The sequence below is a fragment of the Nesoenas mayeri genome (assembly GCF_963082525.1).
Source record: "Nesoenas mayeri genome assembly, chromosome: Z".
NCBI lineage: Eukaryota > Metazoa > Chordata > Aves > Columbiformes > Columbidae > Nesoenas > Nesoenas mayeri.
In genome coordinates this window covers 27,365,933-27,392,464 of record NC_137542.1, presented here as the reverse complement: position 1 = coordinate 27,392,464, position 26,532 = coordinate 27,365,933, and the positions used below count along the sequence as shown (strand labels likewise).

General features: G+C 39.4%; 1 protein-coding gene across 1 annotated transcript; it reads left to right on the top strand.

Moving 5' to 3' along the window:
- Positions 1-160: 160 nt before the first annotated feature.
- Positions 161-25,005, top strand: HSD17B3 (hydroxysteroid 17-beta dehydrogenase 3; the record flags this gene model as incomplete). Its single annotated transcript, XM_080363081.1, has 11 exons — positions 161-314; positions 2,372-2,418; positions 9,266-9,341; positions 15,770-15,877; positions 16,594-16,661; positions 17,623-17,658; positions 19,774-19,808; positions 20,852-20,933; positions 22,594-22,659; positions 24,068-24,217; positions 24,895-25,005. 11 exons carry the CDS (start codon positions 161-163, stop codon positions 25,003-25,005), a joined length of 933 nt encoding a protein of 310 aa, XP_080219207.1.
- Positions 25,006-26,532: the final 1,527 nt, after the last annotated feature.

Here is a 26,532-nt window from a genome sequence, read left to right as displayed (position 1 = left end):
TCTAATCTAAGCTCTGGATGTTCCTTGGAAAAAGAAAACCACGTGATTTGATTAGACTTCTCACTTCTCCGCCAGTGCTCAGAGACAAGCAGAGCGCTGAAAGAGGCATTTCCCAGGGAGAGAGCGACTGATTCGCACTAGCGTGCAGTGTTCTCTCGCCATGGAAGTGTTCCAGCATGAGCTGCTCACTCTTACCGGGGGTCTGATCTGTTTCTGGACTCTGGTAAAATGCATCAGATTTATGAAATATATTTTGTCACATATCTGGAGTGCTTTGCCTCAGACTTTCTTTCCGTCGCTGGGAGAATGGGCAGGTAAAGGAAACTTTTTCACGTTCTTCTTGTAGCTGAGTGCTGGTGGGTGGTCACATTACTAATTGGGAGCGGTTTTCTTTGCATTTCCTTATCCTGTCTCCACAGCTTCCACTAAGTGTGGTTTGCTTAATTTCTTTGTGTTTTCTCCTAGAAACTTTGGGTTTATAAGCCTGAAGGTTTTGCATACTTGGGGAGAACAGAAAAATAGGCAAACGGGTAACAGCTCTTGCACCTGGTGTCTAGATGTGGATTCTCTCCCCATTCCCACTTCTGATGTTTCTTCTCTACTGCAAATGCTTTCGTTTTAATAGTGTTGCCTATATCCTCAGTTTCCTGGTATGTGAAGCAACTAGTTTATGTCCAGCATATGGTCTCCCCTCTTCAAAGCAACTTTTCTTTCTTCCTGATAACGTTGCTCCAGTGTGTTTTTTCCAAATTGGTGACCTATCCTTAATGATACTGTTAACAAGGCAAATCTACTCTAGCCTAAAAACTTCAAAGGCTGCAACTTGGCAGTACTTTTGAAAAGATACTATGCATTGTTGTAAAAAAACAGAAATGTTTAATAAACAACTCTTTTTCCTACTGATCACTGATATTTTTCTTAAGCTTGTTATATTATCAGTATGAAGCAAGAGTGATCAGGTTCTACAGTTTCTGAGTTCCTGGGCTGCAGATCTCAGTGATGGTGGCATCTCATTAAGAAATCACCCAAACAGTATACTTGGGTTTTGTTTCTTTCCTCCACTTTAGAGACTTGGATGTGACTGGATTGTATATGTGTTTGATAAGCACATCTCACAGTGGATTAATAAGAAATTGAATCTACCCCTGTGCAGAAGACCTGCCTGAATACCAGCTGCTTCTGAAGTACGTGATAGATCTCAATTTAAGTGAGGCAAGGACCTCCATTCTGTGCATGAGGTGTGGAGCATCCTGTGGAAGTTTCTGTGTAAAATCCTTGTTTCCACTGAAGGCTGGGAGACTTGTTTCCTTTATTGGACCTTTTATGCTCTGTCCTTTTTATAAAGTCTTCTGAGCCCAGTAAAATTCACAAGGTTTGGATGACCTGCTGTATCATGTGGCACTTGAGATCCTGAGAATCATGAAAATTAAAGTTGGCATTTGGAAGCTTGTTTCCAAACAGGCACTTGCTTTTTTTCATCTGCAGGTCTGCTGGAAAGCTAAAGATCTACCGCTGCTTCACTGAGGGGTCTCTTTGTGAAATAAGAGAGTAATTGCTCTTCTGTGGGCAACAAATGTAATGTTTCAGAATTCCCCCACTCTCCCTGTGTCTCTCGCAATTTAGAAGTCCTTAATTCACAGTTTTTAGATGTTGACTAATTTTCATTTTGCCCCAAAAACTTACCAGCTTTACCTTGGAATTGCTTGGGTACTTTCTATCTTTGTACATTTCTTCTTTATTTCTAAGGTGATAAAGATTTTGTTTCCCTTTGGTATTTTCTTTTTCTGCGTAACATTTGAAGTTCAGGGTGCTTCACAAATGCTGAAGCTTGTTTACTTTCCTAGTAACACTAAATCCAAAGGTAAACTGTGTAGGGCAGCTCTTGAAGAAGAGCATTTTATAGATGGTGTTAAGTTTGTGGTATTTCCTTATAGACTTCTTGTGTGAGAAAGCATTATGTCAACTTTGGTCACCAGTTCGTTCTTACCTCTTACCCTTCTGCCACCAGCATATAAGTGAAAAACTTGCAAAACAGAATCTGTAAAAAATTACATGGAAGAAAATTCTAAGACCTCCTAGGCAATTGACTTGGTGCTTGTTGTTGATTCCACTGAAAATGAGAGTAATAACTATCTACTGCATCAGATGCGTTACTGTAAGGAGGGGTTTGCTTTGAAGACAAAAGTGCTAAATGAAGCAACAGAGAGATGAAAAGGTCACAATGAAATACATTTTAAAAAGGATTGATTCTGTTTCCGAAGAAGCATTTAGGCTGGAATGTTCAAGAAACACAGATGATGAAGATTAAAAAGTTCAAGAAAGAGCAAGCTAAAGCAGGCTTCCAAATGCAATCCTTATTCTCTTTCTCCAGTGGTCACAGGAGCAGGAGATGGTCTTGGGAAAGCGTATTCCTTTGAGGTAAGACAGGTTACTTACCCTTAAATTTATTTTAACAAAATGGCAATTGCTACCCCTTCATCAGCCTCTGCAAGTTAGTAAAATATTCTAGAATTTAAAGCCATTGTGATAAACATATTCCTCTATATGTGCAGAATAGCATTAACCAAGTTCTGAAAGGAAACTGGTGCTCCATTTCACAGGAAAGTTGTTCATGCATCAGTGGTCTCCTCAGACCAAAGAAATGAGTAATCCAAAAGATTTCACATTGACTGTCCAGGGTAGGAAGTCTCCTAAATTGTCCTATTTTTTTCCCAGTTTCTTCTCTAATCTGTTTTTTGACTTTCAGTGGAGTGGTCCAGTATCAACATACAAAATGTGATTTTACAGCCTTTACACTTGCAAACACATTTTGAAAGATATATCTAAAACAACAAATAAAGGAGAAATCCGTGTGAATTAATATAAACTACAAATTATGGAAATTATAAGGAAACCTAATGGTTTAATTAAGAATTGGTAGCTCTAAGAAGCTGCAGGAGAAGAAAGGAGCTCTGTGCTGTCCCTGTAGCTGCTGCTGTGCAGTTACTGGAGCAATCCCTTTCTATTGACCCATGCTAATCAACAGCAAAGGCAGAGTGGCCTTGTAGTGTCTTGTACCAGCCTTGCTGTTAGTGATAGTGACTGAACATTAGATTTTCTCATTGGTGTCTTTATCCAAAACTGGCTCCCTTTCTAGAAGCTAAACATCAGTGAAATGTGAGTTGTTGTCCTCAGAGCTGAGGTGACCATGTGAAAATCATCACCCTGTAATATGCAAGAGTTTGGATGTGGTGCCTTCAGCTCATAAGTTACAAAATATATCTCACATGAAAGGAAAATGAGATGGCTTTTGAATTAATTTACAGGACTTTTAAGCTGGTCTTTTTAAGTTTATGTGTAAGTGTGTGTGCTTGTTAAGCACCAACCTCAGTATTTTAATTACTGGGAATGGCAGTAAAATAGCTACTTTTGAAAGTACATTGAACGTAGGAAGTGCGGAGACAAATACCAGGTATTATAGTTTAACATTTGGCATAGTTGTGGTAAAGATCACAAGCTCTCTTTCCCGTGAGAGGGAAGGGAAAACATTGCCTTCTGTCTGCTCACTGAATTGCTCTAGTGATGAGCAAATGGGAAGGCTCTGATTAGTGGGATGGAAGTGAAACAGGGAGAGGAATCATCAGAAATGTTTAAACATTTGTTTAACATCGTGCCTCTGGGTGAAGTCACTGCACATGCAGCTTGCTGGAATAACTTTGTGCATGAGCACCTGGTGATATTTTAGCCATGTGAAGGCTGCAGGAACCTGTGAATGTCTAGATCAGAGCCTCTGTCATTGTTCTGCTTCCTTTGCACTCTATAGGTTATGCAAGAGTAAGTCCTATTTAAAAGGGCGGCTATAGCATGCAAATGAATGCTTTATTCCATGAAGAAAGAAAAACAGCTACAACTACTGTGTGGTTTTTTTGATTTTTGTTGTTGTTTTTAAACTTGGCTGGAACTGGCTAGCTTTTGTGGAACATTTGTTCATTGTTTTTGGCTTTTACAGGATGACTGAGAGCCCTTTTTACCCGTGCTGAGATGTACCTTCCTCCCCAGGTGGTCTCTTTGATTGAAGCTGTGCTCAGCTACTGCTCAGTGGGGCAGATCCCAAGCCCACACCACATGAGCTCACAGCTTGGCACGTCATCTTGCTGGCTGAGGTCGAAGCACACACTTGTGCGTGGCTTGTGGATAAAGAAATCTGGCCCCGCTGTTTTAATATCTGTGTGCCTTTGGAGTTTCTGGCTCAGGACTGCTGTCTTGCTGGTCTGATGTCAGGGTAGAAAATTCTCTGATGTTATTCTGGCATAGGTTCTTCTGGTGTTATGGGCTGGTGTGAAGGCAAGCCTTGTTTGATAGCCGCAGTGTCTGTTCTTCTAGAGTTTGAGCTCTGACACCAAGTGATTAATTTATTTCTAACATCACAGTATCACAGTATCACAGTATATTTGGGATTTGAAGGGACCTCAAAAGATCATCTAGTCCAATCCCCCTGCTGGAGCAGGAACGCCTGGGTGAGGTCGCACAGGAACATGTCCAGGCGGGTTTTGAATGTCTCCAGAGAAGGAGACTCCACAACCCCCCTGGGCAGCCTGTTCCAGTGTCTGTCACCCTTACTGAGAACAAGTTTTTTCTCAAATTTAAGTGGAACCTCTTGTGTTCCAGCTTGATCCCATTACCCCTTGTCCTATCATTGTGTGCCACCGAGAAGAGCCTGGCTTCATCCTCATGGCACTCACCCTTTATATATTTATAAACATTAATAAGGTCACCCCTCAGTCTCCTCTTCTCCAAACTAAAGAGACCCAGCTCCCTCAGCTTTTCCTCATAAGAGAGGTGCTCCACTCCCTTAATCATCTCTGTTGCTCTACGCTGGACCCTCTCCAGCAGTTCCCTGTCCTTCTTGAACTGAGGGGCCCAGAACTGGACACAATATTCCAGATGTGGTCTCAACAGGGCGGAGTAGAGAGGAAGGAGAACCTCTCTGGATCTACTAACCACCCCTCTTCTAATACACCACAGGATGCCATTGGCCTTCCTGGCCACAAGGGCACAGTGCTGGCTCATGGTCATCTTGTTGTCCACCAGGACCCCCAGGTCCCTTTCCCCTACACTGCTCTCTAATATGTAATTTCCCAGCCTATACTAGAACCTGGGGTTGTTCCTGCCCAGATTTTGCCTAAGCTCAAGCATGGCCTGATAACAGCTGGTGTAAGGGTTCCACACTTGTTGGTAGTATTGTGGTACAGGCGACTAAGGAGAGTAGTTCTTGTGTTTTACAAGGCTAATGTGATGTGGCTTTCTCTGCTTGGTGTTTTATGTGGAAATCCCAGTAGGTGGTTCATTTGGTAAAACCCAGCAGAATGACGTACAGCAACAATTACAATATTTAGTGGTTCAGTACCCTTGTTTGCAAGGTTTATGGCTAGATACAGGTCTCTGCAAAGCCAAGAGTAGGCTGAGGCTGTGTGAAATGCTCGGCAGATGTCAAGTCTGCCGACTTGGACACTGCTTTGCTGATGCCAAGACACAGACTTTTTGGAGCAAATTATTGTCCCTTCAGTTTACTGAGCTTGTACTGAGAGGCAAGCACACACCAAACTTGAGCTCATCTTCTTCTGCGTGGAAGTCCAGGCTTCCATGAAGGCTCTGTTTGTATTCTAGTGCATCAGGGTGTTGTTGAAGGACAGGCCTTCTTAGACATAAAGGCCCTGACCTTTCAACTGACTGCTGTGATGTCTGAGCACTGGGATTTTGAATGTAGTTTGCTATACTTACTCCAAAAGCCAGGTTTCTGTTAGATTTGGCCCATTAGTTCCTGGGCTGATGGGGTTTAGACTCATCAGACTTAAAAAAAGAAACAAAACCAAGTCAACTGTGAGCTGGTAGGCTGTCACATCTCTACTCAACTGTTAGCATTTTGAGTATTGGTGCAGTCTTGTTTGTTCTGGTTTTCTGATGTAGTAACGACAAATGTGCTTTAGCATCTGTTACTGATGCTAAAGTAACCTCAAACATACTGGGTTTATGGATGAGGCCAAGCCATACTCTGAGATTTGTAGTTTAGTCTCTGCACACTTCTCATCTGATGTCAGGGCATGAGCAGGATGTTGGTGGCTCACATGGTCACCATTTCTGTTATTGTTCATAACTCTCTTACAAGTAAGGCCAGTGTTTGTCTCTAGATCAATATTTTAGCAGAACATTTTGAGACAGGCACTGCATTCATTTGTTAATACAGCAGTTTCTCAAATCTTAAACCTTTGTTTCATTTCCTGAAATTGTGAGTAGTATTACCAGCAGTGTAACAGAAGCTAAATATGATCTGAGTTTTCCTGCTCCAGTTGTAAACGTATTCTAGTTTCTCCTCCTGGTCTTGGAATTATTCCCGGAAATACTGCTGTTGTACTTGCGTTGCACAGGTGTGGAGCTAGCAGAAAGATTGCAGAATCCTTCTGCCCATTGTCTCAGCCGTGGTCTGATGGACCAGAAAGGGTTGAAAGTTTTTAATCATAGAGACCTTGCAGGTCTGAAACCCAGGCAGGGAAAGAAAAGGGGTGAAGCACCGAGGCCATATCAACACAATCCTGGAGAAAGAAAAATTGCCCCTTTTAAATACGGAAAAATTTACAGTGGGCAGCTACAGATTCTGTAAAGCATTATTAAGGATTTTAGATTATTACATAGATGATCCATGTGGAATATAACCAGTTTGTCAGTGTAACTGTAGTAGATACACGCATGGTTTGGATTTAAAACCTATGTCTTATCTTTCACGAAGCTTTACTGTTGAAAAACTCACCTTCGACTGAGCTGCAAAACCATGCTAGAAAATGCAGAGTGACTTTAATTTAATGTAGGTTTACACTTTTTAAGCATGAGTTTGTGAGATTCCAGAGTGCAGGTCCTGCATGGTCTTTCTTCATCATTAGCCATTTATAAATGCTAAGTTGTCATGATTCGTTATTGGTCGAGTCGGTAGTAATGATCTTACAGATCACTGATATTCAGCAGCATTTTAGTCCTTTGCCACTGGGAGTCAGGATTTCCTAACACAAGCACTTTCATGTTACACAGTGGTGGGAACCAGGGTTTAGTCTTAACACTGAGGGGAAATACCATCCTCTAATGTCAAAGCCTTTGTATGTTCAGAAAATGCTTTGTGTTAAAGGCATCTACACTAAAATTTACGTTTATTTGAAATGTGGTGGTGTTAAAAGTGATTTAACCTTTCCCGTGGATGGCCAGGAAATTATTTTCTGAGCACAGTTCTTTTGTTCGCTTGAGGTTGCATCTGAATCTCATGGTAGTTACAATGTCCTATTAAACCTGTTTCTGAAAAGGATGCACATTTTTTATGTGGATGAGGAAGCAAAAAAGGAACAGTCAGGTGTGTAGCCTTTTTTGCCCTGAGAAGTGGCTGCTACAGCCTTTCACTTCTGGTTGGTCTGGTGTAGAGCAGCAAGGGAGAGTCTTCTCATCTGATGGTTAACAATTTTGCAAGATTGCCACAAACGTGTGGTTTTAGGTGAAACACAATGCAATCTTAGCAAGAGGAATACTTTTTTACTTGTTTTTTAGGAGGGATTTTTCTACCAAACAAAATACAGAGACATAGCTGAGATGATATTGAGAAGCCCAGTGAAGCAGAACTTTCTTTTTATTTTGTATATGACCCAGCTGATATGTGGCCTCAAGTCTGAAGGCGCAAAAGATAAAATAATCCCCATCCAAAGACCCTGAATGGCAGAAAGGAGCAAGTGACCATGGAAACTGAGACCATGTCTCCAACTGGAAACGGCTTGAGTCAGTCTCGTTGTGGACAAAGGGAAATCTGCCAGTATGTAGGCAATTAGAGTTTTCTTCCTGAGAACTTCAAATGGAGCCCTTAAAACAAGCTTTTGAAACCCCTGAGCATATGAGTCTGTGCAGGTCTCTTTGGAGCACCAGTCAATTATGTTAGAGGGTCTTCGAAAGCACAGAATTGTGATCGTGGTCTTTGTGCTGAAAATGCAAATGTTTGTGGCCGATGCATTTTATAGACAGTCTGCCCCTTGTACTCTCGATCTAGTGAATTTTTGAACAAAGGTCTTTATTTCTTGACATTCCTCTGCATTATTTCAGAAGAGCCCAACAGGACAAACTGTTTCCCTCAAATAGGCTTAAGGAGAAAGCGTTGCAGGGAGTCAGCTATGGAAATGGATGGGTCTCCAGTGTTTGGCCTTCGCTGGTTAGTTTATTCTTCTAAGCAAAGCTGATACTTTCTGATGACATTGGCTTTATCTTTTGTACTGACTAATTTAGCTCTCTTTCTCTTTGCTCTCACAGGCATTTTTCTAGTTTCAGCTCTATCTTTCCTTTATCCACACAACTCCTTTCAGCTTCCACTTGTTAATAAGTTGGTTTCAAAAGCTGGGGCTATGTTTCTCTCTCAGGCTTTGCCTAAAACTCTTTAACTGATGGGAACATGAGGCCTTGGGAAAGCAGGGGAAAACCGTTCTCTATTTGTTCTGCATTTGTTCTGCACATGATAATACCAAACTGACTATAAACGGACTGCTGTGTTAAATAGTGTGTGCAGCTATAAACTTCAAATATTGCCAGCATCTTTGAGAATATACGTTTGTGTGAATGTATTTTGAGTTTTCATGCATGGACTTTGCCTTTTTGCCTTTTATTTGTTTGTTTGTTTGTTTGCATCTAGTGGAAAAAAACCAGTTAAAATGTATCTATCCGACCCGCACCAGATTTTCTTTCTAATAAAAAATATAAATGAAGTCCAAATATTTTCAAACTCTTGAGCTTTCAATTCAATATGCTTAATCTGCTTCCTCGGGATAAAAAAATGTGAGGGTAGAAGGTGATGTTGTAAAACAACTAGGAATCCATCAACATATTTGGCCTCCTAAATCCATGTAGAAATAAAAATGTCTTTCTGGGAAATGTCATGGTGCTTTCACTCCTTCCAGAGTTTAATTCATTTGAAATAGACTCAGTTTATTTATTTTCATTCATATTATTGGAGTTTGATTATTGTCCAGTATATTTTTCTCATAAGGGTCCAAGATTATACAGTGAAGGAGATGTTTTGGAAGACCATTAGAAGACCGGTTATCATTTGGCCTGTTTTTAATATATGTTGTTTACACATCAGGCAGGTGAGAGGTGAATGAAAGTGACTTAAAAAAAATTCCACGATTACTTTTGTTGCAAAACTAGAAAAAAATGAAAGATTCTTGTCACCTTACTGTTTCCTAACAACTTCTATATTCCTCTCTTGTAGCTGGCAAAACGTGGATTAAATATAGTTATGATAAGCAGAACGCTTGAAAAACTGCAGAGAGTAGCCTCTGAAGTTGGTAAGTGTTCGTCTCAAACATATCTTCATGTTTGGCAGGCTGGCTTTACATGGACCTGGAGGTCTCTTGCCGTGGTACTGTATCTAATAGAGTAGGGCCCTAGATATTACTACAGATATAGCCCAGATATTGCGCCTCTACTACAAATAATTTCTAGTTTACTGTGTTGATTGAACCTTTCTACTCATGGATTGCTTTAAAAATACATTAAATCATTCAAGCAGTGCAATGGGTTTAATTAAAAAAGTGAACGTGGGTTCTTTACTCGTCCTTAAAACCTGTGAATACAGGCAAAGAGGATGTAATACTAGAGCTGTCAGAGGAATCTGTGAAACAGTTTGTGCATAGGAAAAATAAGGTTACCTTTAGACTAGTTCTTGAAACATAGCAAAGGAGGAGTAAAAATGAATCAAGTTACTTGGTTGTTTTTTAGCTTGTTTGTCGTTTTTTGTTTGTTTGTTTTTGAAAAGGTTTTGGAGTTACATTTGGCTTTCAATAAAGCAGTTAAATAAAGGAAATTAGCCATTTACCTCAGGGAATGGCTTGTTTGAATACATCGAAGGTTAGGATTTCTTTAGGAAACAAATGAGTCTATATCCTCCCTTAACTCTAAAGATTGCTGTAATCAAGGTTATTCTTCTCACTGTCTCTTTTTCTCTATATGGCTTCTATCCACCAGATTCCGTGATTCACAGGTTCTTGTGTTAAGCATGTGTCACTCCAAGGCTCCAGCAGAGTACCAGGTCCAGGATACGTACCTGCAGAGAGGACAGGAACATGGCAGACTTGAAGTGTGTGAAAAAGTCTGTAACTTCTGAAACTGCAGCTACCAAAATGAAGGATTGGACCCAGAAATCTTCTATCCAATTTCCCTCTTTTTTTTTTTTTTTTTTTCCCCCCAAGGATAAACTTGTTTCCCTTCAGGAAACAAGGGGTACTAGACAGAAAGCACCAACTCACTGAAGAGTTTCTATAAGCAAGTTTTATTAATAACCTTGGGGCCAATGTGACTATGGCCTAAACCAGCCCCTTCTAAGGAAACAGCCATGCAAAAATGATTTCTGTGGAAATTAGGTCAGCTTTGGTGTCATTGTTGCATTTCTTTGCAGCTAGATGTTAAAGAGTTACAATAATGGGAACCTGAAGAAAAAAAGGCCAGAGAGTTTCTGTAGTTTTTTTGCATTGTAAATTATAATCAGAAGCAAAGAATGGAAACAGTAAGATTCCAGACACTAACATAGCTAAGCAAAGAAAAAAAGTGGTGGAGGGCTGGAAAGATGACATAGTGTAAATTCCTCTGCACTATGATTTATTATGAGGCCGTCCGCTTGCCACCTTCCTAATTGAGGCCACACTGCGCTGTGTAGCAGCACCTAATGAAGGACTTACTGTGTCCTGAAAAGTCCTGCCAAGATAACATACTCTGCAAACGCTCCCGCACCTTGTGCAAAAGTGACTCGTGACTGTTCACACATGAGGAAGCCTCAGTGACTGCACCAGTGTTATCCATGTCAGCCAGGATGCAGGGAGGTGGATGAAGTGACCTCAGGAGCTTGGTCAGGTTTCTGTGCCATGTTCAGCTGGGTTGTGGGCACAAAGAGTCCTCCCCAAAGATCACTGAAAGTGGTGGCAAATCCTAGTGAGATCTTTCCATTGTTTTCAGTGGGTTTTGGCCGAAGCCTGGAGTGACTCATCTGTTATTTGTGGTGTCAGGTTAGAAATGAGGACATAACAAGTAGATGGCACAAACAGAAGGAAAGAGAGGAAGATACAGTCATGAAAAGCATAAAGTATCTGACCTGGAGGCTGCTAAAATCAGCAGGGAGATCTGAATGTGGGCTTATGTTAAAGCTTTGGAAATGTTCCACTGATTCCAGTTTTCAGACTTAGGCTTTACTGTAATTAAGCTAATAAGACGTTGGGAAGGAAGAAAACTTAAACTTACTGTGATGTTATGTGAGCAAAATAAACAATGGAAACCAAAAATTAAGCAGAAACTTAAACAGGAGGAATGTGCTGTTTTCTAAATTTTCTAACTCTCACTGACTTTTTCTTTCTAAACTGTTAAAACAAGCAGTGTCTCTCTGTGAGCAGCTATTGTTACCCTGAACTAACAGAAGGAAAGAACAAGTTTGTTGTAGGCTATGTAAATTTGTTGCAGGACTGGACACATTGCTCTTCTTTTTCTTCACAGCTACACCATGTATCTCTTTCTGGTTAGTTGGCTGCCATAAATGAGGGACTTATGTCCCTTTTCATACTGTCACATTCAGTTTAGATAGTGAATAATGTAAGTTAAAAGAGTCTGAACTATGGGTAATTTCAGACATCTCAGTGTTTGGCTTTCCAGGTCCTGTGGGCCACAGGTGTGCCTGAGAGCAGCTCCCAGAGCTGGCGCAGGCAGAAATACACAGTAAGCAAAATATTTCTCTAAAGAAGCACTGGAACTGAAAACCTGATTTCAATCCACTCCAACCGGGAAGCTCTTTTAGAACGAGTTAAAAGATAAAATAAGTCTTGTGGAGGGCAGACAGGGAGGATCTTTACACCAGGTATACTGCTCATTTAACAGATTAGTATGGTGGTTGTGAAACATCGATCAAACCATAAAACCAGGGGATTAGAAATGATGAAATGCTATTAATGACATTCCTCTTTTATTTCTTCTGCCTACACTTCTGAAGCCAGCTGTACAGGCAGAGCTAGATCCTGACTGAGAAGTTATACCTTAGGATCTCTTTATATGACCAGGTTCTGTACTATTTGGCTGTTAATGCCAAACACACAGAAAAAGCCACTTTCTCTAAGACTGTGTGTATATGTGTTTGTTTGGGTTTTGGTTTTTTTTGTTTGTTTGGTTGGTTGATTGGTTGGTTTTGTGTGGTGTTTTGTTTTGGTCTGTTTTTTTTTTTTTTTTTTTTTAAGAAGAAATAGATCTATATTTAAGGAAAGATAAAGTGTGTGATCTTCAAAAAGCAGTAGAAAATATAACACCATCAGTTCAGTCTGGCTGAGCATGTGGTTAATGAAATTGGGTTTGCTGATGCAGGAGGTAGTTTATCCACCTCTCCATCCTGAAATTATTCCTATTAATGCAGAATAAAGCAGCAAATAAAAAAAACACCCCACATTATCGGGAACCAAATATGTCTTGCTCCCACTATGACCTGTGAAGGTGCTAATTCATTTAGCTATCCCCCCTGCTACAGGTTCAGTTTCTAATCTGCAGTACTGTGTCCTCTGCCTCTCATCCTTCCTCCTCCAAGAGCTAAGCAGCTGACAAGCTGAGATTATTGACCAGCATAAACCAACTCACTTGGCACAATCTTCCTTCATCCTCAAAGGCTCTTAAAAATGCCTGTTGTGTGTGGTTCATCCCTTGAGATAAAGTGTTAGTGCTCAGGACTCTTTTCCCCATATGCACTAAAAGAGCAGAGCATTTGAGAGCCTTGACTCTCTTTTTGAGTGCTCTGGTAGCAATTTTTTTATTATTATTTTTTTTTTAAATTATTTTTCTGAGTTTGTGTTGTCTGGTATCTTCTACTGCCTATTGCAGTTCTGATTTTACCCTCATTTTTTTCCCCTCTGTTTTCCTGCTATTTCTGAAACTGACCTATCTTATAGTTCTTTGGAGATACTTTTCTCCAAAACTCTTTCAAAATGTAGCCAGAACTTGCACTTTATAATCTAACAGAACTTTTAATATTCCTCCCTAATCTTAAATGTTTTTATAACCTCTTTCTGTTGTTAAAATAACTTCTCATTTTACTCTCCTTTCTGCAAATTTCCACTGAATATGAACGGCATCTTAGCCTGAGTACTTCTCTCTTCATATTCAAATTTAGGTGTTGTACTTCAGAAGGGTCTCCTCATTCTACAAAGATCAATTCTCATGTCACTCAGGCATTCATTTTGCTACCTCAGTTTTTCAGAAAATCTTCATAACTCTTTAAGCAGAAGGAGAGAGTTTCTGGCAGACTGCATGTCCTAACCAACTTTGTGCTTCATCCTGATTTATTACCTTCTCAGTAAATTTCAAAAGGCAGCACATTATCCTATCTGACAAGCGGGATTCCCGAGCGGTCTGAGGTCAGAAGGAGTTATATGTATCCTTCTTAATGATACATTTTATAACACATTGGATTAAACAACCCTGTTCAAGTTTTTAATTTTCCTTAAATTAATTTTCTCTACATTTTTAAAAAAAGACAATAACCTGTCCTGCTGTTTGAAAACCTAGGCTTTTTGCTTCTGGCACGCTTAGGACTTTTTAGAGTTGGAATGGCTTGTGTCTTCAAAGGCTGTCATAAATCTTTGTCACAGGGAGGAAGAGACATAAGAACATTGGAAATTATTTTTTGGTTTTCTCCTTTGCAGAATTGTTATAATTTTCTGAAGAGCTATCCTGGATAATTCATTTATCAGCATGATAGTTTTATTGTTTTTTAATATATTGTTTTCTTCTTAAATGAGACAGAGGAAAGCCATCTGGAGTACTTGCTTGTTGGCTGACAGTGCTGGTTGCAGCCATACAGTTCTGTACAGACAAGGGGATGCAGAGAAAGTCCAAATGGTTTGTTTGATCCTCATTTTTATGTTGCTCTAGTTTTGGCTGCCCTTCTGATTGCCTGCAAGAAAGATGGCCACAACATCGCTACACTTTTTAAGACCCATCTCGTTTTGTTTATAGAGCTCTTCAATCAGAAGGTCACTGTAGGTGTCTGCTCCAGCTGTTGCTCTGTTCTTTCCCACTCGCTGCATTTACACTCACAATGTCCTTTTCTTTATACTTGTACCATTCCCCCAGCCTGGGACCATGAGGGGGTCATTTGCCACTAGAGTTGCTTTTATAGGTTAAAGGTTCAAAGAGTGTTTCATCCCTTTCATACATCCAACCGCAACTTGGAAAGAGGGCAAGAAAAAGGGCACTCCTTCCTCCTTTCTTCTGTCATGGAGACAGATGTCCTCTAAAACAGCACATGAGACGTAGCATTTCAGATCTGGAGTCAGTGCATTGGCTGTTCCGTCAAACGGCTTGCATTGCTTGAGTAGCGATGGCGTGGTGGTCAAGAATTGCAGTATGTTGAGGGGCGAAGAGAAGTGATCAGGAGGCAACATATTTCTCTCTTGCTTCAACAGAGGCTCTATTTTGCTGCAAACTGGACTTGCTGGACCCAGAGCCAGCTTTCTGCCAATATTGCTCTCCTGCAGGAGCTGGTGCAAGGGCCCTTCCTAAGTTCTGAATGTGTACACGAAGGGATGGGGCAAGATTTATGGGTATAAATCAATGAGTCTGATTCCTATTCAAGGCGATACTCTCTGTCACCTGTATGATAAAATCAGGCTCCGAACAAGAAGAGACAGTTTCCCAAACAGGACCCAAAGCAGACTTTCTGCCATCCACGTGCACCTGAATTCCTCCCGCTTGAGCAAGTCTGCAATCCGATCATCTATTGACATTTCCAAGCTTTGCCTGTCGCTTTTTCAGCAAACTTCATCTGGATTTCAGGTTGCCCATAAAACTTGAAAGCAGGTTTAGTAGCAAGAATTTACAATGTGAACATCTAGTTAGAGGATACCTTACTGGGCCCCTTTAAAGGAGAACCTTGCCTTTAAAAATGAGTAAATAAGAGCCTTTACCTCTTTTCCTCATGAAACTTCATTGAAAATATGAACAGCAATAAATCAACTGCTGAGAAAATGGTAATGTACAGCTGGGCTCCACTCCTGCATAGCAATGACACTGGAAAAATCACACACATTTCCCTTTCCCTTCTGTGTAAATTGACCTTGTAAAATCTAAGCTATACCCTCCCTAAAATGCCTTTTAGTCCTGAAGAATCCTGGGGAAGGTTCAGTCTATGGAAGTGCAAATGTTAAAACAGGGGAGGAGCTGTTCGAAATTAATGCAGAAAATAGTGCATCACATCGAGCTCTGTTTTTCCCTCCTCCTACATGAAAAGGTAAACTCTGCTTATTAAAGTGTTCAGCTTAAAAATTAAAACACTTCAAAACTATTCTGCAAAACTGTGCTTATGTAGAGGATCTGGCATCTACATTCACTTGTCTAACCTATGTGACAGGGTTCATTTATAAATATTATGACAACCACAGGAAGAAGTCTGGTGTTTATTTCTGGACTTTTTTCTTATGAAGGACCAAATGGTGTTTAGATTTTGTGAGGGAACTTCCACTGAATTTGCCAGACCCTGAAAACAACTGGGTATTGAAAGTGTTTTGTTGGTGTTGTAATATTTCTTAAAGTAAGAAAGTTGAAACAATTGCTTACTGTGCAGTGGACATTACTAAATGAGACATCTGATTGTTTCTCTCATTACTTAATTACAGCTCTCTATCTCTGTTTTCTTTGTGTTATTGGTGTTTATTTGTTTTGGTTTTGGTGTTTTTGTTTGTTTGTTTAATTACAGAGCAGGCTACAGGTCAAAAGGTTAAGGTTATACAAGCTGATTTCACTACAAATTCAGTATACGAGAACATTGAAAAAAGTCTGCAAGGCTTGGATATTGGTGTTCTAGGTGAGTCGTTATGGTCTGTTAATTGAAGAGTATTTTTATGGCTGCGATGTATTAAACAGGGAATTATATAAATGATGTGTTGTGACAACTTGTTTGCCAACAGTTAAAACCAGGCATACCGCTACCTAATGCATTTGAGCATTACTTATCATGAACAAGTTTTAAAAGTGTATTAGGATTCTCCAAAGGCTTCCTGTTTCTCTGTAGAATGGTTTTGTTACTGTAAAACCTCTTTTGCCACTTTATAAGCAACATCCAGCTTCTGGGGTGACTTCTTCCCCGTTTGGCCTCAAGGAACTAATTTTCACTATTTGTTGTTTTACAGCTGTGTGAAATTCTTACATTCAATCTGAAATGAGCCTGTGGCTAACACTAATTGGTATGATCCATGCAGCAACAATGAAAACATGTTTTTTGGGGAAGACTTTTTTTTTTTGAAAGAAAATCATCCTTTTAGTAGTGAAACAAATGAAGCAACAGCAAAACACAAACAAACAAACCCCCAAACTGTAGCAACAGACTGCTTTTATGTTCCCTGAAGTCAGTACTGATCAGTAGTAATGACTCCAGCGAGAACAAGACTTCATGCTAAACAGCATTTCTGTTCACATATATCTCAAAAGCTTTTGGGTCTTGAGAAGAAGTGATTTGTTTAACTAGCTGTATTATGCACTTCATGTAGATTTGGTTCTTATCATTATATTTCCTTTGATTAGTTAACAATGTTGGAATGCTTCATAATCCTCTTCCGTGCCGTTTCCTTAATGGACCAGACGTAGATGAGGTAGGATTACTCTGTGAATTTCTACTTCCAGTATAACAATGAGGAATTGTAAGTCCATTTAATAAGGGGCAGATTCTGCCTCTGCTACCATCAGTGTGTATTTAACTGTTCAGTTGAGTGGGAAAAAAGATGGGGCTTACAAGGAGCATATTTTGATTTGATTTTAATGCTTAGAAGACCTTGCAAGAGAAAAAGAACAGTAGATTTTAGCTAAACTGCAGCAAGCACCCAGTGACAGAGGGGAGAGCACAGCTGGCCCGGTTGTAGCAAAGATCAGCAGCCTCTCTGGCTCATGAGTAACGTCACTTGCTTCAGCCTGGTCACAGCCACAGCTGAAGTGTTGGCTTCTTGTTAGGGTTATTAAAACTTACTTTCTTTGGAACACCATTGTTTACGTATGTGGTGGAAAAAAAAAAAAAAAAAGAAAGAAAAAATAAAACTCATTTAAACATAGTTTACTTTTGGGGGGGAATTAATTTACATATGTAGAGTAGTTTGGCAGGATTAAGGATCTGATCAAGTTTTTCATAGCCTTATTGTTGTTTACCTCTGTAGTATTAGCCATGAAAAGAACAGAATTTCTAAATGTATTTCTTGCCAGAACCTGTTTTGGGATCCATTCAGTCTGTATGTCACCATATATTACAAATCGGAGGCCCCAAGCAGGCTGCTTCCCTCAGAGCTGCAGCCATAGGATGTCACCTCTGCTGCTGGTATGACTTTTGCATGCTGTTCAGGGGTGGACATCTCTACAGGGCAGTGCGTTTGCTGCCCATCCAGCCTGCCTCTGTCACATCCCACATCACAGGCACAGTCAGCGACAGCCAGAGGCAAGCAAAGCAGCTCCAAATGCAAATGCCTTGCTAGAAAGCTTTTCAGTTGGAATTGCTAGCTCTCTTACCTAGGTCAGCTACAAACTCCGAAATTAACTATGAACTTACTGTTTTCTTGCTTCCTGCAGGACCTCATCAACTGCAACATTATTTCTGTTACAAAGGTATGTGACACATTGGTTTTCCAATAATATCACAAGAGTGATGAAACAGCTTTCCAGTGTATTTTCATTCAATTTATTTGCAAGTAGTAGTTTTCAGCAGGAATGTCAGCCTTGCTTTAAGGACCCCATCTGTTTCTACTGCCTATGAAATATTTTGATCAGAACTGGATGGAAATGTTTTAACACAGTTGTTTGATTGAGACACATCATTACATTGCAGCTGAAATATTTTGCAAAACAATGTTTGTTTTTGTAAACATGAAGATTTGTTTCAGAATCAAAATCTTCAAGACAGGAAGATATGCAGTTTGACTTTTTGTACAGTACTTGCATTTTTTTACACAATTCTGTTCTGCAAAAATACTTCTGTATCTATGCAGGACAGAACTTAAAGACCTGACCCCTGATTCTGTGTTGCTACCCCTTGGTGCCAATTTTGGTTGGCTGCTTCCCACACAAGAACAGTTAGTGTTTCATACTTTCCAACTCGGATTAAGATTTGTATTGCTGTTTGCAAGCAACATGGTAACACGAATAAGAGCAGAACAAAAGCTTTGTAGTTCATCTCAACCTTGGCTAATATCTTTCTAAACATGACATGAAGATTATCAACAGATGTTGTGTTTTTTTTTTCCTTTGGCTAGCAAACTTTACATCCCAAATTTGTAATGCTGCTTAATGACTTCAGATAATAAATCATGTAGTATCAGTCAATTGAAGCAAATTCTTCCATAAAGTAGCTTGGTGAACTTTCTGCTCCTGGGTTTTAATCTATTTATGCAAACAGAAATATCTGCAATACCCGAATGCTATATATATGTATGTGTGTCTCGCAAAAACAGGCAGACATTTGTACCTTCTCAGTCTGGATACAAAAAGGTTCTTCCTTTATAATTTCCAGCCTCACACATACCTCAGAATCAACCTCTCTGCTTCACCAAGCCCCGGGGATTCCTTTTCTCCACTGCTGCAAGCCCGTCCTTTTCAGTCTTTCATGAACATTCATCCTTCTCCAAAATACAATGAAGAAATCATTATCCTAACCACCATTCCTCATGGTTGGGTCCAAATAGTCTTTAAATCTCTTTTGTTGGGTTTTGTTTTTATTTTTTCCTCTCCCTGCCTTTGTTCCTGCTGGGATCCTGCTCACCACTTCTTGCAGTGGGATGCTCACGCTCCAGGTATTTCTGGCTCCCACAGATGTCAGCAGGATTTTCAGCACTGCAAAAGCAGGATATTTTCCTACATTTTCAGCTTTACTTGGAAATTCTCTTTCAGCAAAGCTAATGTGACCAACCTGCACTGTCATTCTCTCTGAAAATGAAGCTTGTGAACCCCACGCTGTCCCTACTATGCTGTTGTGCGCAATGACACTACCGAGAAAGTAGGGAATTTACAAGGAATCAATTAAGCTGCATCATTCATTTGCACTGCTTTTCTTTACTGCCCTTTACTAGCTACATCATACTCTTATCCTGAGAAGATTCCTATATTATGTGTGTTTTTATAAATAATAGTATGAGTATGATATGTATAGTATATAGTATGATACGTATAGTATGATAGTAAGCACTTAGGCCTACTATCAATAATATGATTCAAATACAACAAACACAAGCAGATTTCTTATCTAAAAATTTATTTAATTTCACTTTAAAGATCACAAGCATGATTAAGTCTTTTGTTAAAATAAGAATGAATTATTAAGTAAATAAAAAAGGTTGTTTAATTATTTTCTGCTATTTCTGGTCCAGGTAGAGCTGGAAGCAAAAATGGGAAAGCATTGTGAGGCTGACTTTCTCCTTACAGTTATGACTCAGTAATGAAGAATAATGAAATTCAGATACCGTTGAAAAGCTTTGGATAAGCATAAAACACTCACTGCTTAGAAGACTAACTTTTGGAATTTTTGACAATTCAGATGCTTTGCAGACCATTAGCATTTCTAAAATGTTTTCCGAAACTTTGAATGTGCCACATTTTAGCTATTTGTTCTGTACACATATGGCTGGGGCTTGAGCAAGTGGAAAATCTTGTGAATAAAACAAGATGAGTTGAAAAATGCAATCAGGAAGAGGGAGAATGGATATAATTCATAACACGCTTGTCTTACAGATGACAAAAATAATTTTGAAACAAATGGAGCCAAGGTAAAAGTAATTTTTTATAGAACTTTCAATAGCTTTTAGCTGCTACCTCCACTTTATTCAGTGGTAGCTACGTTTTTCCATTATTAACTTCTGTACTTTTCAGTATGTCAATCAGTATGATTTCTTCCGTTGCTGTTAGTGCTGTGTGAATGAACAATAGGAACTGACACAAATTACCAGTCAACTGTAGAACAAGACAGAAATCATAAAATATAGGTTTCTGTCCAGTAAAAACCTGCATGTGTTGCAGAAATAAAATGGCATGTGATGGGTCCAATTAGGCAAGAAACAGCATTTGAATATATGGTTGTATTCTTCTAAGAGCGGTAACTGTGCTTGGAATAATACTCTTCAAGCTCTGGAAATCCCTGACTACATCAGAGATATTAATTCAGCTATTCAATTAAAGGTCCCTTTTCTCCTTTTAATACAACGTGTATTTTAGACATAGGGACCATTAAACTAGAAGTTAAGGTCTTCAGATGGAATTTGTAGAAAACATTGTTAACTGCTGCATTTTAGAAGCCAGTGAATGCTTTTTGGTTTGGCACAAAATTAGGTTTTTTGTTTGGTTGGTTGGTTTTTTGTTGTTGTTGTGGTGGTTTTTCTGCTTGTTGCTGAAAGAATTGTTTTTAGTGATTTATACAGGGAGTTGTGAATGGGGAAGGTAGAAAAACAGATGCATGGAGCAGGATAAAGAATGTGCTGGCTAATGAGCAAAGGGGACCTACCAGATACTTAGAAGCATAAAATCCTTCCTCTGATGGCATTTTTAATCTGTTAGATGTACAATAGCATGTGCAATATTCCTGCAGTCCTGATTGCACTACGCATTTAAATTTAATTTATGACATTATTCCTAGCTGGTTTATAATTAATTGCACCTAACTAGACAGTAAAAATTGAGTCTTTTGAAAGTGTAGTCTGCAATATAATAGGAGAGCTATGGCTTGTGGGGTAAAAAAGTTGTTTTCCACTGTGCAGGCTCTTACTGTAATACTCTCAAACATAAATTGAATATAACTTTTTAAATTACATTTCAGACAGAAAGGTCTTATTCTGAATCTATCCTCTGGTCTGGGTACTTTCCCTTGTCCATTATACACAATGTACTCAGCTTCTAAGGTAAGTCTTTCACATTGCTTTATAAAGAAATCCCCATCAGGTGTTTACCAAAGCGTTTGTGTCAGCAATATAAGGCCATGTTTTCAGGACATAAATCAGTGTGGCACCATTGAAATAATGAAGTAATGTAAATTAGCACTAGCTGATAACTAAGAATCAGCGAAGCTATATACATTAAATCCAGCTGAAGGTATGTCTGATTATTGGAACTCTTTTGCCTTTGATTAAATAGTATTACACCAGTGCTCACAATCTGTCCTCCTTCTGGGAAGTGATGACTTTTACTAGGCTGGCTTAGCTAGTTTACTCAAAACTGTAGATGTAAGAAAGTGCTAAATTTTACTTATTGAACCAAGAATAAAATTCCTGGTAGGTGCGTGGTGAGTTGCTTGGCCACATAGGTTTCACCTTGAAATTTTGCTCTGAATTAAAACCCCAGAGCTTATAAAAATGAGGAGTGAATGATTTTTGCTGAAACTCCAGAAGCAACTTGCTCAGCTCAGGTTTGCTTCACATGAAAAATACCAGCAATATTTGCTTGAATATAGCTGAAGTTCAGCTTGGTAAGAAAAAACTAGTTATTCTTGATAAGAAAATATGTACTTCCATTTAATTTTTCTCTTTTTAACCTAAGATTCCCATTACTCAAATCTTGAACTACATTTAAACCAGACAATTTTAGTTCCTAAAAAAAGTTTAGATAACATTATTTCAAAGTGATACGGTACATCGCTTGTATTACTTTGAATTTTTTCATTCTTGGGTATCTTTTACGTTTATTTCTTTTTAAATGGCCTGATTTTTGCAATGCCCTGAATGGAGGCTATTTTACTTGTCAGCATACTGACGTTTCATGCCATATCACAACACTATTGCTACTTAAATTGTAAGACCTGTCAAATGATGGCTTTGAATAGCTGTCATTTTTTCTCCTTAGTAGGACTTTTTTGTTTCGAATTACAGGACAATGGTCCAATGTTGTCAAGTTTCTGAATGTTTCTCGAAGATCTGACTCCTAGAATCAATCTTAAAAGAAACTCAACTTTTACACAGAGAAGTTAGTATATGCGTACTCCTGGTATGGAGAAAATCTTAGATAAACCTTAGAGGCTGAAGCTACAAATTCCCCATATTCCACCTAAATTCCCAAATGCATTACTTTGAAAATCATATTTGTAGGCTATGCTGTGCTGATAGGTATACACTGAAGGCACGAGTTGTATCACACACCCCTTTTTATTGCAAGAAAAGCAACAGTGTAAGCCTTGAACTGTGAGGGCAGGTGTCAGCCAGAGATGAGAGCCACATGAAACAATAGCTAGAATAAATGGGAGTCCAGTAATTATGTCTTTGCATTTTCATAAATGTGACAAAGCTTTCTGTCTGCTCCTCAGAAGTACTTGTTTCATTTCTGGCTTGGGCCAATGCCAGGCTCCATCTGTTCTGGTGCAGATAGAGAGTCAATCTTGCCATTGCTCATGTGCACCAGCAGAAACTGCATAGTGAAAAGTTAGTTTCTATGTTTTCCACCACTGCAGTATGCCTTATGTTGTGTGGTGCTTGGCTATTTTTGCTAAAGTCCTGTTCGCACATATTTGTGAACATATGTGAAAGTATTTACTTTCCTATGCTAATGTTATTTTGTTTAATTTTATTCTAGGCTTTTATAAGCACTTTCTCCAAAGCACTACAAGCAGAGTATAAGGAAAAGGGAATTATCATACAGGTGATGCTACATCTTGCCATACTTGCCTTCATTTTAACAAATCCTTCAAGAAAATCTGAGATGCCTAAATCTGTACGGTGTAGCTGTCTTTGGTGAAGTGCTGGATGACCCTGTCAAAGCTTTGTCTTCACCTCATATGCAGCTTTTTTCCTTAGTACCATTACTTACTACACATGCTGCCTTAGTCCACTGCAAATATCTGTTATAACAATAGAATAATGGAATAGTTTGGGGTGGAAGGCACCTTCAAAGTTCATCCAATCTAAACTCCCTGCAATGAGCAGGGACATCTTCAACTAGATCAGGTTGCTCAGAGCCCTGTCCAGCCTGGCCTTGAACGTCTTCAGGGCTAGGGCATCTACCACCTCTCTGGGCAACCTGGGCCAGGGTTTGACCACCCTCTTTGCAAAAAATTTCTTCCTCATGTCTGGCCTGAGTCTCCCCTCCTTAAGTTTGAAACCATCATCCCTTGTCTCGCTGTAACAGGCCCTGCTGAAAAGTCCGTTCCCATCTTTCTTATTGACCCCTTTTAAGTACTGAAAGGCCACAATAAGGTCTCCCTGGAACCTTCTCCAGGCTGAACAACCCCAACTCTCTCAGCCTGTCCTTACAGCAGAGGTGTTCCAGCCCTCTGATCATTTCTGTGGCCTCCTCTGTCCCCTCTCCAACAGGTCCATGTCTTTTCTGTGCTGAGTGCTCCAGAGCTGGACACAGGACTCCAGGTGGTGTCTCACCAAAGCAGAGCAGAGGGGCAGAATCACTGCCCTCAATCTGCTGGCCACGCTGCTTTTGATGCAGCCCAGAGTATGGTTGGACTTCTGGGCTGCGAGTGAACATTGCCAGCTCATGTCCAATTTTTCATCCACCAGTACTCCCAAGTCCTCCTCCACAGGGCTACTCTCAGTCCCTTCATCCCGCAGCCTGTATCGATACCTGTGATTGCCCTGACCTGGGTGCAGGACCTTGCACTTGGTGTCGTTGAACCTCATGAGCTTTGCTTGTGCTCACTTCCTGAACTTGTCTAGGTCCCCCTGGATGGCACCTTGTCCCTCAGGCATGTCAACTGCACCACTCAGCTTGGTGTCATCCGCAAACTTGCTGAAGGTTCACTTGATCCCCCTGTCTGTGTCATTGATGAAGATATTAAACAGTACTGGCCCCAGTATGGACCCCTGAGGGACACCCCTTGTCACTGGTGTCCATCCAGATATTATGCCGTTGACTATTACTCTCTCGATGTGACCATCCAGTCAGTTCCTTATCCACCCAGCAGTCCATTCATCAAATCCATACCATACAAATACCATACAAATCCATAATTTGTAAGATGCTGTGGGATTCTTCAAAGTGAATGGCCTTATGTAAATGTTAGAGGACATTAAACTGTTATTACGATTTCTTATTTTAGGTAGTGGCTCCTTATGGTGTTTCTACTCCAATGACGATGTACCAAAAACCTGGTCTTATTACCAAGACGGCGGAAGAGTTTGTTAGTGAATCACTGGATTATGTCACCTTTGGAGATGAGATTTTTGGATGTTTAGCCCATGAAATGCTGGTAATTTAATTTGGTAGCATGTAAATGTGTTTCAAAGGCTGAACCAAGGCTGTCTGGGCTCAGCAGGTTCTTTTGACTGATTTCAGAGAACTTAAGGTTGGGCATCAAACAAGAAACAGTTTGTTAAGGTTTTTAAGGCTAACATGGCACTGGTAAACTACAAAGGGAGGAATACACAGTTAAAGCATAGTGGTATCAGCACAGTGTGGCTTTCTGCACTTTCGTGTCTTGAGCTCAGCTCAATTTTATATCTGCTTAGTCTTTATCCTTTCTCCATCTGCCTGTTTTCATGATCCTATTATGAATATTTCTGAGACCAGAAATTGGCCAGCAGATTCAAAAGTTATTAGTGAGGAAGGGGAAGGACATAAAACCAGACTGTACTATCATATAAACATCATTTCCTTAGGACACCAAGCTAACAAAATAGAATAAATATTTATACATGGCAGCTGTTAATGATGAGCTTTAAATGAAAGTATAGGGAAGAGAAAAGATTTGCTGAAAACTTAGAGTAACAAACATTTCACTCTAAGAGAAAAGTACATACTGAAAGTATGAAATAAAAGCTTTTGCATTTACTGTTTTCTATGACTTTCTGAACTCTCAGTTAATTTCTTTCAAGAGGTTTCTATAACCCTTTGCCTTTGTATTGTTTTTGCTTGATTATTCTGAAGGCATGTGTCCTGCGGTTCATCCCTTTATGGGTATTACACAGTGACAGACTTCAAGAAGCAGTCCTGCATGCATTTACCAGTTATCTGAAGAAGAGGTGGAGGAACCCGTAGCAGAATCATTTTTTTCGGAAGATGCAATGGGAAATCCCAACAGGATGCCTTTTACTGTGTCTCTGTATGTGTGAATATGGAAGCAAACAAATCAGTTTGATTGGATTACATCCAAATGACCTATGAAGTGATAAGTGATTTGATCAAAAGAATCTATTAAGTAACTTCATTCCTGTCTCTTTCCAAAGATCATAGAATTTGCTAGAGCTGTTTCAGTGAATTTTGTGAACCTTAGATATGTTCTAAGAAATTTATGTTACTATGTTAACATAAGCTTGGAGGCCACAAATATTTACACTTACTTGATATTCGTGAATAAAACAATAATTTGCTTAATTTCCAAAGTTGTTCACAGTGTATTTTGATGCTTTCAGTGAATGTTTTGTGTCTTTTGTTTCTTCTTCTTTTTCTGTGCCCCACCTCCAAAAAAAAACAAAAACAAACAACCCCACAAACATTTATTTTATATAAATTTAAGAGGATAAGCTCCAATTCATATATAATGGCATGATTCAGGAATTTGGTGCTTTAAGGAAAACACAAGCAAACATGGATGTTGAAAAAATTATGTCAGTGTCAACATCATCATTTCTCTCTTGAGACAGGATTTTAAATGAGTCTTTTGACTATGCTGGAAGTGAAATCCTGTCTTTAAATAAAAAAAAATACCTGAGCCACAATCCTGAAGGACAGCAGAAAAAATGTTGAGGTGTGAAAGTGCTGCCATGTCCCAGCAGCAGTGTGCACTTGGGAGGTTGTATCCATGGTGGAACCTTTCTCCAGAATACCCCTGAGATGAAATATCTATGATTGCATCTCTAGGGAATAAAGCTTAATAAATATTACCTTCAGCCTCCAGAAGAAATTTTGCTTACTAGTTTTAATGATCTGTAAGCAGAAGTTTTTAACTTCAACTTTGTGCATGTGGAAGTGTATATTTCAAGACAGGTTTGCTGTTTGTTAAGGAAGGAGTGAGGGAGACATTTATTTTTTGTGCTCTTAATCATCATTAGAAATAAAAGCTGTGAATAAATTTTAAAACAAATTATGTGGTTTGGGAGCAAAACTATCACTGACTCTTAGAGTGTGCAATCAGTTCAGTCTTTTCAAAACGTTTCCTAATTAATTTCTTTCAGGTTGTGTCTCATCATCAAATGATGACATTCTGTTCCTTGGAACAAGAAAACATTTCTATGACCGTAGAAATTTTTAAAAACCTTCTCATGTACTATATGGCCCTTACATCTCATAGCCTTTTAAATTAATTCACTTGTATATTTCTCTACGGCCTCTTGTATTCCATGCCTTAATATAAAGTAATTCTTCAAATAAAACTGCTACTGAATATTACCACCCAATGTAGAAAACATCTGGAAGTGAAAATGAGACATCTGTGCTGGACATTTCAGCATTGCTGGTTTGAAAAGCAAGGAATAGGAATGGTTTGTTCATCACTCCATAAAGACTAAGTTTTTGAATGATTAAACTATATTCTTCTAAGTGTGATATTTGTGCAGCTGCACAGCA